This window comes from Saccopteryx bilineata, chromosome X (genome assembly GCF_036850765.1).
Source record: "Saccopteryx bilineata isolate mSacBil1 chromosome X, mSacBil1_pri_phased_curated, whole genome shotgun sequence".
NCBI classification, from domain to species: domain Eukaryota; kingdom Metazoa; phylum Chordata; class Mammalia; order Chiroptera; family Emballonuridae; genus Saccopteryx; species Saccopteryx bilineata.
Window position 1 is genome coordinate 9,767,660 of NC_089502.1, and position 14,968 is coordinate 9,782,627.

At 41.4% G+C, this 14,968-nt stretch overlaps 1 protein-coding gene across 1 annotated transcript in view; it reads left to right on the top strand.

The window, feature by feature from the left end:
- The first annotated feature begins 10,080 nt into the window (after nucleotides 1-10,080).
- The window catches only part of GPC3 (glypican 3), a 692,738-nt gene continuing 687,850 nt past the window's right edge, over nucleotides 10,081-14,968 (top strand). Inside the window, exon 1 of the mRNA XM_066250036.1 lies at nucleotides 10,081-10,440. Within this exon, the coding sequence (XP_066106133.1) occupies nucleotides 10,266-10,440 (175 nt within the window). The 5' untranslated portion in view covers nucleotides 10,081-10,265. The remainder of the gene's footprint in view (nucleotides 10,441-14,968) is intronic.

Sequence of the window (14,968 nt, forward strand, 5' to 3'; positions counted from 1 at the left end):
ATTATGATCTTGTCTAGCTGCTTGCATGTGATTAAATGACCTTTCTGCCATAGGAGCAGTTCTGCCAAAAATGATGAACTTTCACTTCCATATGTGGGATAAAGGTTTTCCTTCTACATATATACTAATAACCAAGAGAGTGGCATTATTTCCAATTGTCAAGAAATCATTGGTCCTTTTCCTCTGAAGAAGAGTCAATTCATTGTTAAGTATCAAGCAGAAAAAAGGAAAAGTAAATACAGCATTCACTCTGTACAGGAGGAAATTAAAAATGGTATGAGTGTATGTGATTATGACTGTGAAGTTGAATACTGGTGTAGATCTGGCTGCAAGTTCAAGTTTGAAAGCATTTTTTCAGAAGTGAATTTGAGCTCCTATAGTTTCATCAAGGAAATAGGAGCCATTACTAAGGCTGGGAATTGGGGGTAAGGCCAAGAAGTAAAGGGGGTCTGGAAATGTAATTGTAAGTGGGGAGGGCAAACACAGAGGTTAAGCCCTGGGAAATGGAAAGGCAAAACAGTGTCTGAGAATCCCTGGGCTTGTAGCAGGCTCTTGCTGAACCCTGGCCTTCACTGAACACTGTTTATTTCATATAACTTCCCCATGGACCTATTTTAAGGTAGGCTGAAGGATGGCTGAGTTGGAGCCACAATTGTGAAGTTAAAGGGGACCCTCTCAGGTCCTATCTCTCCTTCAAACATACAAATCCTGTAAAACCTTGATAATCTGGCACTCCCAAAAGCTGGCAGTGTGACAAACCTGGCAATGAATTCAAAACTGAAAACACAAGATCTCAGTTATGCCTGATCATGCTAGTGGTTAAAAACAAATCTGAATAAGGAGCATGAAAGCAAGAATTTTGTCCTCATCACTATATCACCAGTGCTTAGAATGTAGTGACTGTCCAATAAATGTTTGTAACAAATAAGTAAAGAAATGGTTATTAAAAGCAAACAAACAAACAAAAAAAATCTTGGTTTTTATAGCATTTAAAAGAAGTAATATTAAGCTTTGTAAGATAATGTAAATATCTACAATGTGCCAAACACTTTGCCTATATTTTCTCTAGATCTCTTAAAGATCTTGCAAGGTTATATTTTTTCTAGCATACAGGGAAGCTGAAAGAATATTACAGTACACACAAGTATTCTGGCTACCTGTATTCTACAACTAGAATTGTACTATACTTGTATTATCAAATGGATCCATTGATCCAATCACTCATTAACCAAAGTTAAATTTTTGATTCTCATTTTGTAAGTGAAGGCTCAATCATCTAAGGCGGGTTCCCAAGGTCACCCAGCTAGTCAGTAATAGAACTGGAATTTGAACCTAGACTGACTGACTCCGGAAACTATGTCCATTCTGCCACACCATGTGGTCTCTGGTGATCACTATGTTGCAATATATGTTAAAGCAAGCAAACTAAAAAGTGGGTTAAAATAATCTGAAAAAGAAGAAGCTACTAGTATTGAAACCAAGAGAACGTCCTAAGAATGTTACGTTAGCTTTTGATTTCAAAATTGCAATTTGTGAAAAGGACACCAATGCAGGAAGGCATGGATCTATACATTCTACATAATATGTTAAAGAGTAGGGGCTAGGCCTGATCTGTGGTGGTGCAGTGGATAAAGCATAGACCTGGAATACTGAGGTTGCCAGTTCAAAACCCCAGGCCTGCCTGGTCAAGGCACATATGGGAGTTGATGCTTTCTGCTCCTCCTCCCTTTTCTCTCTCTCTTTCTCTCTCTCTCCCTTTTCTAAAATGAATATAAATAAAATATTTTAAATAAAAGAGTGAGGGCTAAATCATTAGAGGAGATTTTTGTTGTTGCTGTTGTTTTTTAAAAAGCAAGTTTTATGATGTGTAGTAGCCCAGTACAGATTCAGCTCAATGTCTTACCACTTCTGTATATTTTAACATAGTACAAAAATTGAATATGATGAAAGAAAGCATCAAAAATAAATTAGATTAGATTTCATATACTTTGTTTACTAAGGCAGGAAAATATGCAATGCACTACAGAAAGATTTCTATAGAAAAGATTGACACAGAATTTTCAACAAGAAAAAATTAACAATAAGCCTTCTTACAAGTTCATTACCATCATTTCCAAATAAAATAATAATCTGTTAGATCCTCATATAGTGAGATTTAGAGAAACATAGTTTCTTACTTTAAGTAGTTTACAATCTTAAAGGGTCAAGTTTAAAGCCTCAATTATTTGAGATTTTAATGAGAATTCTAAAAATCTCTGATTTAGTTTTCTGGAAATAAAAAATATGATAGAAGTATGTCTGTTTCATATCTCTACTCTTGCAATATTGTTTACTGTGCTGCTTCCTAGGCAAAACATCATATTTTAAAAGTTGTATACAGTATTCAAATTAAGAAGAACACTGATGAACCAGCAGATAGTTGTTGAGAATCTTTATGGAGCCATTGCATGTGAAGGATGGAGTCTGTCATTCATTCCATAAATATATATCAGAAGCCTGTTACATTCTAGGCACTGATCTAAATGTTGAGTATAGGAGTATAAGATGCCTTCTTTCAAGGAGTTCACAGTCATAGAAACAAAGACTACTAGAGGTAGAAAGAATCTTAGAGATCATCTAGTCCACTGTCATCAATTTACAGTAAAAGAGGTTGTGGATCAGAGATATAAAGTAACTGATCCAATGTCACAATGCTCAGAGTGGCAGAACAAGAACTAGAAACCAGCTCATTAGACTGCTGGCCCTATACTCTTTCAATTATTATCTATTTGGGAAGGCAGGATACTCCCACATGAAACAATTTGAGAACAATATCAACAAAAGGCTGCTAACAAACCATGTGGTATTAACCATAAGTTTAACAGGAGTTAGAAAAAAGACTAGAGACATCCCACAGAGCTTAAATCTTCTGAGTAATGACATGAACTTTATTTATGGCAAGGGAGACTTGCAATGCCTCTGCCATGTTTTAAGGATGACTGAGATGAAAGCATTCCAAGGAAATAGTACTTCCCTCTGGATCTTATCATCTTGCTCTAAGAAAATATGTTTTGGTACACAGGCTAGCATCTCTTTCATTTACAACAGAAAACATGATATAAATTAGGGAGGGGAAATGATTGATAAAATAAAATACAAATGTTATGGAGTTCAACCTCTGTTTTGTAATTTATACCAAGATATACTGAGATGAAAAATCTCACATAAGGCATACATACTCTCCTGAGCATTGCTTGAATAAAAGTGAGCCAAGAAGAGTGCCTTATGGATTTTTGTAAGAGAGATCTTTTAGCTTGAAACCTATCATCAAATAAGTTTATTTATTATAATAATTTTATTATGTGTTGTAATTTTAATAGCAATTTTTGTGGAAGAAATCTTTTAGTTAGAAACCTATCTTTAAATAGGTTACCTATTATTTGCATTTTCATATGTGTTGTAATTTTAATAGCAACTCTATGTAAGTTGGAAATGTGGGCCTTTATTTTTGTAAAGAAAAGCACCACAAGGCTTATTTGAAAAACATTTACAAAGTGACTACCATGGTTAAAGCACTGTACACATACCAGCTCAATGCTTCTCAAACTATCTGTAGTGAAGGATAAGTTTATTTGATATTATTTTATTTCTGACCTATGCAAATACTTTGGGAAAATACAGTAAAACTGAATGATTAGAAAAACTTAAAAATACAAAAATAGGAGCACTTTAAAAGAAATATGAAATTCAACAGTGAGGTCAACTCATCATCTGTTTTTATATGGAAGCAACATCAAAATACTATAAATGTTTTTAAATGCTTTCTCTCCATTTTGTCACAGACTGATAGCAAACAGTGAATGGACTAGCACAGGCACATGGACTGCACTTTGAGTAGCAATGTACTAGAGGAAGTACAGAGAAGACTAATATGAACCCCCACTTATCTAAATCTTTTAAGTCACAGTGGAGACAGAAACATAAACATACATTTGTTGCAATGTTGGTACAGCAAGTGTAGCAGACTCTGGACCTGGTTGGTAGGGTTGGAATGATCTGGTACTGATTGCTCTCTCTCTTTCCTTTGCCTATAGCTCCCAAACCATACTGCCTCTCAAGAATACAGTTCTTATGTAAAGTACACCATAAGGAATATAGTCAATAATATTGTAATAACTATTTATGGTGTCAGATATATAGTAGACTTTGGAATTATCTCTTTAAAGGTATATAAATGTCTAATAACTATTTTGTACATCTGAAACTAATATAATATTGTTTGTCAACTGTAACTAAGAAATAAACTAAAAAAATAAACCAAAAGCCTGACCTGTGGTGGCGCAGTGGATAAAGCGCCAATCTGGAAACGCTGAGGTTGCCGGTTCAAAACCCTAGGCTTGCCTGGTCAAGGCACATATGGGAGTTGATGCTTCCAGCTCCTCCCTCCCTCCTTTCTCTCTCTCTCTCTCTCTCTCTCTCTCTCTCTCTCTCTCTCTCCTCTCTATAATGAATAAATAAAATCTTTGGAAAAAAATAAAAAAACAAAACAAAAAAAGAATACAGTTTCTAAATGATTGCCTTTATGATAACTCTAGAGTTAGTGATGGGGGTGGGGATGGCCTTTTCTTATGAGATGCTGTTTTTGAAATTCCCTAAGACTTAGGACTATGAATGGGGCTTCAGAAGTATAATGGAAGAGGTAGTTGAAAGTATAAGTTGCTTCCTGTAGTGGTAGATGTTAATTTTCTCCCATATATTACTGGGAATTTAAAGATCTCTAGGAATGGGAACAGGCCTTGATGATGTGAGGGATCAACAGTTAAAAATCAACTGTTGACCTATTGGGGACCCAGGCTCCAGAACATAGACTCAGAAAAACTTACTGAAATTACTTGTAGGTTCTACACATCATATATCAAAATAAATATATTACAGTACCTGGACCACTGTATTTTTTGGTCCAACATAATTTAAAGTAAAACAAAGTATGTGTGAATTGCCATGTGGCACATAAAGCCATGCTTCAGGCATCACCAGCCTTTAGATTTAAAGCTACCATACTCTCAGTCACCAAACTACAAAACCTTTAAATTTCTATAGAAAATCATATATCATATGCAAAAGACACAAAATGTTAGGTATACATAGTGCATATTTTCCCAATAAGAAAAAAAATTCAATGGACTAGGGGTATGAAAAAGTACGTTATGAATCTAGAGATCAATATCCCTTTTACAAATGAAGACAGAACAGAATAATTTTTATTTGTGTAATTGACATGATGCCACAAATAAAATTTTCAAATTTTTTTCAAGTCTTGGACTCTAACTTACAAGAACCTCAGTAGATTTTGTGGATTTAGTGGGGGCAAATCATAGTCCCTGGTCTGAGGAGAGGCTATCCATCCACAACTCATAATGCAAGCATCTCAGCCAGGCCTATTAATTTTCCATACACATAGAGCCAAATTCTGTCTGGGATTATTATGCAATTTTCAAAATGGCTTTAAGTCTTTCAACTTACAAAGTTACCATTTACATTGCACTGGTTTGCTGTCTGGGATGAATGAATGAACACTCTTTCCCAAAGGACCATAATTCATTCTCTGATCATAGCTTATACATTTGGGAGAATTGGGATCAGTGTGCCTGGCGCCTCCCCTCCCCTCTGCCCCACAAAGGAGTCATACACTGCAAGAGAAGGGGAAACAAAGTGGCTGTGTGCCATAGAGTGCAGAGGTGTGGCTAGGGAGGTGTTGACTGTGAGCAGCACCAGTTTAACATATAAGCAACTGTCTACATGATGTGATTTCAGGTGCACCAAAAAAGGCCTCATTGCCCCTCAGTTTAAACACTCCCTTCCCACTGGCAAATGTCTGGAATTCCACAGTTTTTAGAGCTCTGTACCTTTGGTTTAAAGCTTTGATCTCTGTTAAAATACTAACACCCCTGGGTGGGCAGCCCCATTATATCCTATACCATATACACTGTAAGCAGATGAGTTTTAAAGTTTTTCTGTGAAAGTAGGTGTTGAGGGTAGGGTGAAGGGGAAAAGATAGTGTGTGCATGAGGGGGAAAGGGGAACTGGGCTCAGGACAAATCTTGTGTGCGTGTGTGGCCTTGTGCATGGTCTTGTATGAGCCCCTCCCATGGCAGCAGCTGTTGAACACCCTTTCTTAACCCTCTCCCAGAAACTTTGATTTATGCTGCTTTTGGAGCCATGGAACCAGACTCTCCTCCCAGTTCCAGCAAGATAATAGTTGTTGGCTACAGCTGGGAATTCTCGAATTCTTTTAAACTGGAGACTAGGTGAAGAAAAGTTCTTCTGGGCCTGCTGTGTTAGGTATGCTTCTTCTGCGGTCTAGAGAGAAAAATAGGGCCCAACGGTGTTATCTAAATGTTTCCAACTGGCCCTGAAAGCACAAAACTATGAACTGTAGAAAGTGCACACTGGCTCAATCAGCACATCCTTTTGTGTTTCTAGACTGATTGTTTCCCTTTGTCTTTTCTAGCTAAAGAGTAAGAATGAGTCATTGGCCTGACTTCTAACATGAGAAAAGGAGCCTTAAAAGGTAAGATGGTTATTTTGTGAAAGAGAAGGAAAACCCAGTCTTAATTATAGTTACCTATCTGGCCAGTATACAGTATATAATGTAACAAACAGATTTTATAGTTTGGCTAAGGAAAGGGATTTTAGTCAATAAATTTACATGTCACAATAGAGGCTGAGTGGACAGCTGCCCACGGTGTTTCTGCAAGCTTTCTTTACCAAAAGCCTATTCCTCAGTGCCTTTTCCAGTGCCTAAAATTCCATTGTTAGAGTCATTGCTTGTAGGCTGAAAGGTTAGAAAGTGTTTGAGAGGCACTTATAAAAATGGAACCACTCCTTGAGGCTAGCAAGTTTTATTAACTCCTACCTTAGTTTGGCTTAAAGCCTTCAAGTAGCTGGGAGGGATAGCAGAAGATTTTAGGTCAAAAAACTATTTCACAAAAGCCCAGATCCAGTTTGCCTATGATCTACCCAAATCCTAGCTATTCACATACCACCCCAAAAGTTTTGCTGTGTCCTCATATTCCTAGGACTATTTAATACTTTTCTTTAATCCAGCTCAGGTTTTTATTGAAATACATTCATCACAGCACTGTCTACTTAGCTTTGTCTTAATGGAATCATAGGTTGGATATACTATGTATACATATATATTTTATTTCTAATCTTCATTAAAAATATTTATTAAAATAAAACTCAAAAACCTCACTGTCCTGACCTGTGGTGGTGCAGTGGATAAAACATCAACCTGGAAAGCTGAGTTTGCTGGTTCAAAACCCTGGGCTTGCCCGGTCAAGGCACACATGGGAGTTGATGCTTCCTATGCTTCCCCGTTTCGCTCTCTCTCCACCCTCCTCTCTTTCAAAAAATGAATAAATAAAATCTAAAAAAGAAAAAAAAAACTTCACTGTCCTACATACCACTAGGGATCTATACACTTAACTTTGGGAAGCACTGACCTGGCTTATGCAAAGTGTATTAGATATAAAAGTGTATATTAAAAATAAATCACAGTCCCTTTTTCAAGGTAGTCAGTACCCAATAGTTGAAAACAACTGTTGCCTTTGTAGTTAGTTGCATGAGCTCTGGAAGATCATGAATTTATGGGAGGTCATGTCTTCCTCTGCGGGGTCATGAAATTCAATCAATGCTTGCCTTCCAATCTGCCCTTTGGTCACAGGGCTCCACAGGTGGAACATATCAAACTCACCAGCCAAATTATGACTCTTAATTGGTGTTTCTTTTAAAGTGGATATGTCATTTGTCAAATGTTCAGTGCAGGAGCAGGCCTAGCCCTAGGCAAAATTATGAAGTAGGAGAAGAATGCCAGATACATAGGCAGCACTCAAATGTTTGTTGAAAAGAGAATGAATAAGCTGTCCATCCTTGACTCCTCTCCCATCCCCCACATCCACTAGGTCATTATGCCATTTTCATTTTACCTTCTAAATACTATAGTTTTTTTTTCCTCTTCCAAATCTCCTCTGCCACAGGCCTTTTTCATTTCTTGTTTGGATTATTTTCACAGCCTCTTAACCAGCTTTCAACCTGTTTCCTTCCCCAAGTCATTCTCTACAACGTTGCTGGAGAGATCTTTTCACAAGGCAAATATGATCATGTCACTCCTCTACTTAAAATTTCCCTAAGTGTTTCCCCAGGCTCTTTCACAGGGGTTCAAGACTGCATCATCTGGCTCTTGCTTGTCTCCGCTGCTTTAGCTGTTCTAACTCTCTGGCCTGAAACCTGCCACCCTCCAACTGAGCCATGCTAGGCTCTCTCCTTTGTCTTTGTTCACATGGCTTCTTTTCCCTTGGCACCTCCCTCCCATCAACTTTTTTCACCTCAATTTCTGCTGGACTTTCCAGCCTGAATTTAGGGCACCATTTTTTTGGGGAAGCTTTCTCAGGCCCACCCTTTCACCCCCTTAGAACTCTGCTTTTGCCTCTATGTTAGCACTTACCACATGCTGTGTCAACATCTTTCTGTTTGCTTGCTTTTCCCATTAGACTTGTAGCTCTTTGAAGTCAGGTACCATAGGTTAATCTTTGTGTCCCCATTGTCTGTTTGTGTCCCACAGTGTCTGGTACATAGTAAGAGTTCAAATATTTGCCACTGAACAAATGAATGAGCAAACGAGCTCCTCGGGGACCTTCCCCTTCCCTCACCTCTCCTCAGGCCACATGTTCTAGCGAATAAGCTCCTCTATCCTCCACTTCCTGGAGAATTCCTGCTGTGGAGGCTATCCCTTTTCTTTACTTATCAAAACCTACTGTCACCGAGATAGAAACAACACAATCAGATGATAAACTAATTCACAGTGAGGTGTTAAATCATTTTACTATACAAATACTTACTGAGTTTCTGCTGTGTGCTAAGGTGTGTGTGTGTGTGTATGTGTGTGTGTGTGTGTATGTGTGTGTGTGTGTGTATCACAAAAAAAGTATACAGGGGTTAAAGATCCCTACTTAGGAGCATATAAGTAATAGTTAAATGCATTCCTCGTCTAAGAAGTATTTGCTTTTCAAAGAACTGGGTTTTTATTGGTGAAATTTAAGCAGCAGACGTGGAGATTTGGGTGTAGAAGACCTTTCAATTAGCCTTCTTCTCCATTTCTGAAACAGCCGAGCTCTGGCTCAATGAATTTGCTATGTAAAGGATTTTCTAATGAATTCCACTGGCTTTAAGCCCCCAGGTTATTTTGTTGTCACCAGTTCTGTTCTCTTTCAGGAAGGATCACCTTGTGACTATCTTGCAAGAGACAGATTCTTTTAACACTCTGGGATCCGGTACTTTCTCCAACTTTGTGTGTTTTATTGAATTAAACCAAGTAAGCCTCAAAGACTTTCCGACTTTGTAGGTACAGTATTTAAAGATAAGGCGGGCTGTGAACCCGCCAGTGAGCCCAAGTTGTCCCTAATTGTAACTTTTTGTGGGTTGGGTTTGTGAACCTAGCTTTAGTTGCCACGGGAAAACCTTTCAAGCGAAGTCCTTTGGAGATCAGGAAGAGGTGGGTTTTGTGCGAAAGGGAAGACTTTGTGTGGCTCTGGCCAGAGACGAGCTCGACCGAGACCTGTGGCGAAGCAAAGAGGGGTACTTAAGCCAGGAACCCCCACACACCCCAAGAAAGGATGGAGAGATTGCAAAAATCCTAAAGGGAAAAGCCTTCCCGGCTGTAGGCCAATGAACGGCGGGAAGGAGGAGTGAGGCTGGGGAACTTCTCGCAGAGCCAGTCAGAAGGGACGGCTGCTGGGAAGCCAATCAGCATGCCTGAGCCTGCAGCCCCTCTGCAGTAGTTGTGCCAGAGCGCCCTGTGTGGGAAGGCGGCTAGCAGGCAGCGGGGCCAGGCTGCCAAGAGCCAACGCACTCGATCGCTCAGCGTCTTCCTTTCGCGCCTCCCCAGTCCATACCCGCGCCCGGGGGCCCCAGCAGTCTTCGTAGCCCCACGCCCAGTACCCGCAGACACGCCACCGCCCCTCCGCCGCGCAGTTGGCCTCGCCCCGCCCCACTCCGCTGGGTCCCTCCTCGCCCCGCCCAGGCCTTGTCGGCCCCGCCCCGCCCTTGCAGACCAGCGTTCCCGCCCTTGTCCAGCGCCCAGGTAGCTGCGAGGAAACTTTTGCAGCGGCTGGGTAGCCTCAAGTCTCCCGCTCCTTCGGTCACTGTCAGGCTTGCCGCGTCCTGGGACTGCTCTCGCTCCCGCCGCCACTCTCCCGCGCTCCTCTTGCTCCCCGCCCAGCAGGATGGCAGGGAATGTGCACACCGCGTGCTTGGTGGTGGCGATGCTGCTCAGCTTGGACTGCCCCGGACAGGCGCAGCCTCCGCCGCCGCCACCGGACGCCACCTGTCACCAGGTCCGCTCCTTCTTCCAGAGACTGCAGCCCGGACTGAAGTGGGTGCCTGAAACCCCCGTGCCAGGTGAGGAGAAGTCCCCCACGCGTGTTCCACGCGCAGAGCAGAGACCCCGGGGGCACGTAGTGGCGGTACCCTGAATGCTCTAGTCCCGCAGGGCCGCGGTCGTGTGCCTTGTCGCTGGGCGCCTGGGAGTGGTCGCTGTGCCCAAGGCCAACCAGATCTCCCCATACAGGGAAAAAATGTGCCCTGTGGCCACATTCCCTGTACACACTCCGCTGTCAGGGAAGGTGCGAATGGGAGGATCTGTGGGGATGGCTTGTTCCGGAGCGCCCATGTTTGGGGGAGAGAGGGAAAGTGGGATCTGGCTCCACGGGCCTCTGTGAACTGACGCCTCACAGCCGAACCGGTGCCTCGGGAATTTGCCACCTTCGCTCATATGTACGTGCCAGAATTTCAGCCATGGACCGCGGCTTCGGCCATTCTTTCTCCGACCTGCCCCCAGGCCATCTTTCCCTCAGCCTGAGTTTCTGAGCTCATGGGCCCAATTGCAGGCAAAGTTGAGGATTTGTCTCCGAATCCACAGTGGCAGGTAAAGACACACGGAGGGAAACTTTTGAGGAAGAAGGTCGCCCAAATGAGGAGGACTGAGTTTTTTCCTTCAAAACAGCGTTCCTTCTCTAGATTTGCAAAATCGCTTCAAAAATGGAGCTGTTGGCCCAGGGAACAGGAGTCCAAAGATGATATAATTCGTCCCCCTCTCAAATTCATCAGCTTTATTTGACAGGCTGGACCATGAAGGGGAGATGATTTTAGGTGGAGGGAAGTTTCTGAACGCCTGCCTTTTGTTCTGCACTGTCAGATCGCGTTGTAAGGGCATATTTTAACCTTAGCTGAGGGCTGCCACTGTCAACAGATGAATATTAATGGACTTGTGTGATTGACTGTCCCATGGTTGTACTCCTAAGCCTTCCTTAGAATTTCATCAGGACAATTTGCTACACTGACAGTGCGGGCGAGAAGATTCAGTTTCAAACAGGTTAATTTATCAGATATGCGCTCTGAAAAAACGGCCGGTAGTATTCAACCTTAAGACGTTTGTGGCCTCCAGAGTCTCTCCTCGACCCATGCATCCAGCGAGGCGGGGATCCCGCGCTTCTGAGGGATCTGGGCGCCGCCCTCGCCCAAACTTGGCTCTTGCCTCTCAACAAGTCAGCGAGGCGGGCTTGATGGTTGGACCAAGTTTTGAGTGTGATGCGCGCCCTGTGGGCGCTGCCAGGGAGCGTTCACTAACGGGAGGTTACCTAGGCAGCCAGCTTGCCCTAGGCCTTTTCTTTAAGTGGATAAAAAGAGCCGAGCGAGCATGCTGTTTAGTTACAAAGGTAATTGGTCACCCTTTTGGCGACTAAAATGCAATTGTGCATATGTTAAATATTGCTTTGCAGGACTTCCCTCTAAGGAAGGGAAGAACTACCTCTTCCACTGTTAAGTGTTAATAACATTCCACGTGGGCGTGTGCAGGAGCTGTAAGGGGCAACCTATGAATCAGTTCCATAGATCTGAAACAACAGGCAAATCTCTCTCCCCCTCGAAGTGCCATGGTAATTAAATTGCTAAAGCCAGAGAACATGCTTTCGGGGATAATATTAAAATTGGTCTTCACAGGATGAGCCTCCACAAGATGAATGGGTCCAGAATTGGGGTGGGTTTTTTGAAACCAGGGGAGTAAAGGTTGTGCTTAAAAGAAGAAAAAGGCCAGAGGGAATGCAGAAACTGATTGAGCAACCCCCTCTACACACACACTGGGGCCTTCGCTCCTCCTCCCTTCCCCTCCCCCAGCTCTCTGGCTGCCTGCCTCTTTGCAGCATCTGTATAAAAGTATTGGGAGGGCCCACACACTGTGTGTATGAGATTTGGCCTGCACTCCCTCCTTCCCAGCTCCTTTACTTTGGGCCTAAGAATGGCCATACAATAGAGAACAGGGACTGGCAAATTTATCATTTTCTACTAGTATTTCCAAAACTCCACAGAAAAAGTCATTTTGCAAGGATCTTTATGATACAAATCCCACATTCCCTACTTCACTTCTATTTAACAAACATATGCAGTGTTGAACACCTTCTACATGGCAGGAACTGTTCTGACTTGCCTTGGAGCAAAGCCAGACTTCAAATACGGTGATACCCATACAACTCCCATACATTCTGCATTGACTGGGGCAGTACAGATTTCCAGTACTTTGTCCTGGCATGAGACCATGTGTTTTGAATTTTAGTTGAGCAAATATGGTCACTGTAGATATGGAAAACATGGTGAAAATCCTAATGTCCATGTGTGGAAAGAGCTCATCAGTATTTCAGAGAAGAGACGATAATGGCAGTCTGAATACAATGGCAAGTTCATAATTTCAAAGTGAATAAATGTGTGATTTGCTGCTGTTGATCAGTGGTTGGAAATTGAAAGAGAGCTGCAAATTGAGTTACGAACCATCATGATGACCACTTATCATTTTCCCCATCTATATTACAAGCTATGTTCAGTTTGCCAACTCCACTATATTAACTGCATTAAAGCTTTCTTTCTCCCAGATTAAATGAGATTTGGTCACAGTAAGGAGAAATCCTCAAGAATGTCCTGTCTCACTTCGGGGGAACATTTGGGATTGACTGCTAACTTTGGACACATTAGCAGAATGGGTTAGAGCAGATAGGGTACATTTCTTATGATAATATGGATGAGACTAAATGGCATTTGAAATCATCCAACCTAAAAAATAAATCACTGAATTCCACAAAGCTGATCTAAAGCCTTGCAATCTCATGTTCCCATCTCTTTTAGAGTGTTCAAATGCACTGGGTAGCAATTCTAAATAGCATGTCCCCCAAATCCATAGATCTTTTCATACCCCACTATGTATGTATGTATGTATGTATGTATGTATTTATTTTTAAAGGATTTGTAACTTGGAAAGCACTACAGATGGAAACCAGGCACACAGAGTTAGCATTTGGCAGAAAAATCCATATAACTGACTTTCAGTGCAGCTCTCTTGCCCTTATTTAATTTAGAAAAATTCAGGAAAAAAAGGCCAATGAGCTCATAAGTCTAGATGTTTATTTTGTTTTGCTTAACCTATCCACAGGCGCAATCAGGAATGGATACAATTTTAGACAAGGAAAGTGAGTTAGTAATCAGACAATGATGTTTCCAGTTGTCTCAAGGGAATGCTACAGAAGTCTGAAAAAAATTCCTCTAAACAAAAATCAAGTGTAATTCACTTTATGAATGCCATACACCACTTTTGTTGGGGGAGGGCGATGGTGAAGGGGAGGGATGTGAATAAGAAAATAAAAGAAACTGTGGAAATGTTGCAACTCCCAAAAGATTGAGGACTCTTGCCTTAGAGGGCCTTGGAAAGTGCAAGAACCAATCCAGAAGGCCAAATGCCCGTATGGATAAAAGGCAGTCTTGAAGAGCCAAAATCGACTTGGAGTTTTTCAAAATAGACAAAAAAACATAAAAATAAAAATCAGTGTTCTTGAAACAAAAGTGAGTTTGGTATTTGTTGTTTTTTAAAGTGTCAGAACTAGCAACTGCGTCTGGGTTGCCAGCTGTGGTTTCCCAATTAGTTTGAAGCAGTTAGTGCCCTAATGTCTGGGAGCGAATAAGTGAGGTGTGGGAGGGTTTTACCTCCTCTGAGATTGCACTAGACATTTGGGAGAGTAGGTGATTTGTTAAAACTTTGAAAAAGTTGTGTTATTGTGTACTAACTTGGGAACAGTTTAGAGAATTCTTTCAAATGTGGTCTGAATAGATTTATTATGTTGATACTGATGATTGGTACTGAGATGTGCTTAGAGGGTTGCTTCAGTCTGATTGAGGAGCCGGCTAATAATCAGTGGAGCACCTTGGCCTGAAAGACTTCTAAGACTGCCTGCTCCTTGGCAGGCTCTGTGTTAGGTGCTGGGAGTGCCAAGAGGAATAAGAAACAGTCCCTTTTGTCAAGGCGCTCACAGTCTAGTGAGAGAGCAGAGAAGTAAACAGGCTTCTCAGGAAACTTGTAGGATTAAATAGGGTGAAAAGGACTAGAAAATAACTCCAGGAAATTGGCTGAAATGGTCACAATAGCCAGCCTGGGCAAGGGAAAGGAACTGAAGAGATGAAGTGAGAGATAGGGAGGAATCTCTTAATAGGGCCACCATCTTAAAAAGTTTTCTTAATTCTTGGATCAATTCCCTTTGTAAGCATTAGGGAAAACAAGGTATAAGAAAATTTTGATAGATGCTAGATGCTACAGATGGTGTCAGTTTTGCAGTGTGCTTGCTTTATTTATTTATTTATTTATTTATTTATTTATTTATTTATTTATTTATTATGGGCCGATAGTTGTATCCAATACTTTGATGCAATATTTTTAAGCATTCTATTACTTCTCTCTTCAGAAATTGTAATGTTGGCTGTTCATTATAGCTTAGAAAAAGCTGCTTATTACCAACCTGGGAGAAAGAGAGGCCTGGAATTGTTTGCTATGAGACAAGACAAAAAATATGTTTTCTCCTTAAATGGCAGCTATCAATGACCATGCCAACTTTAG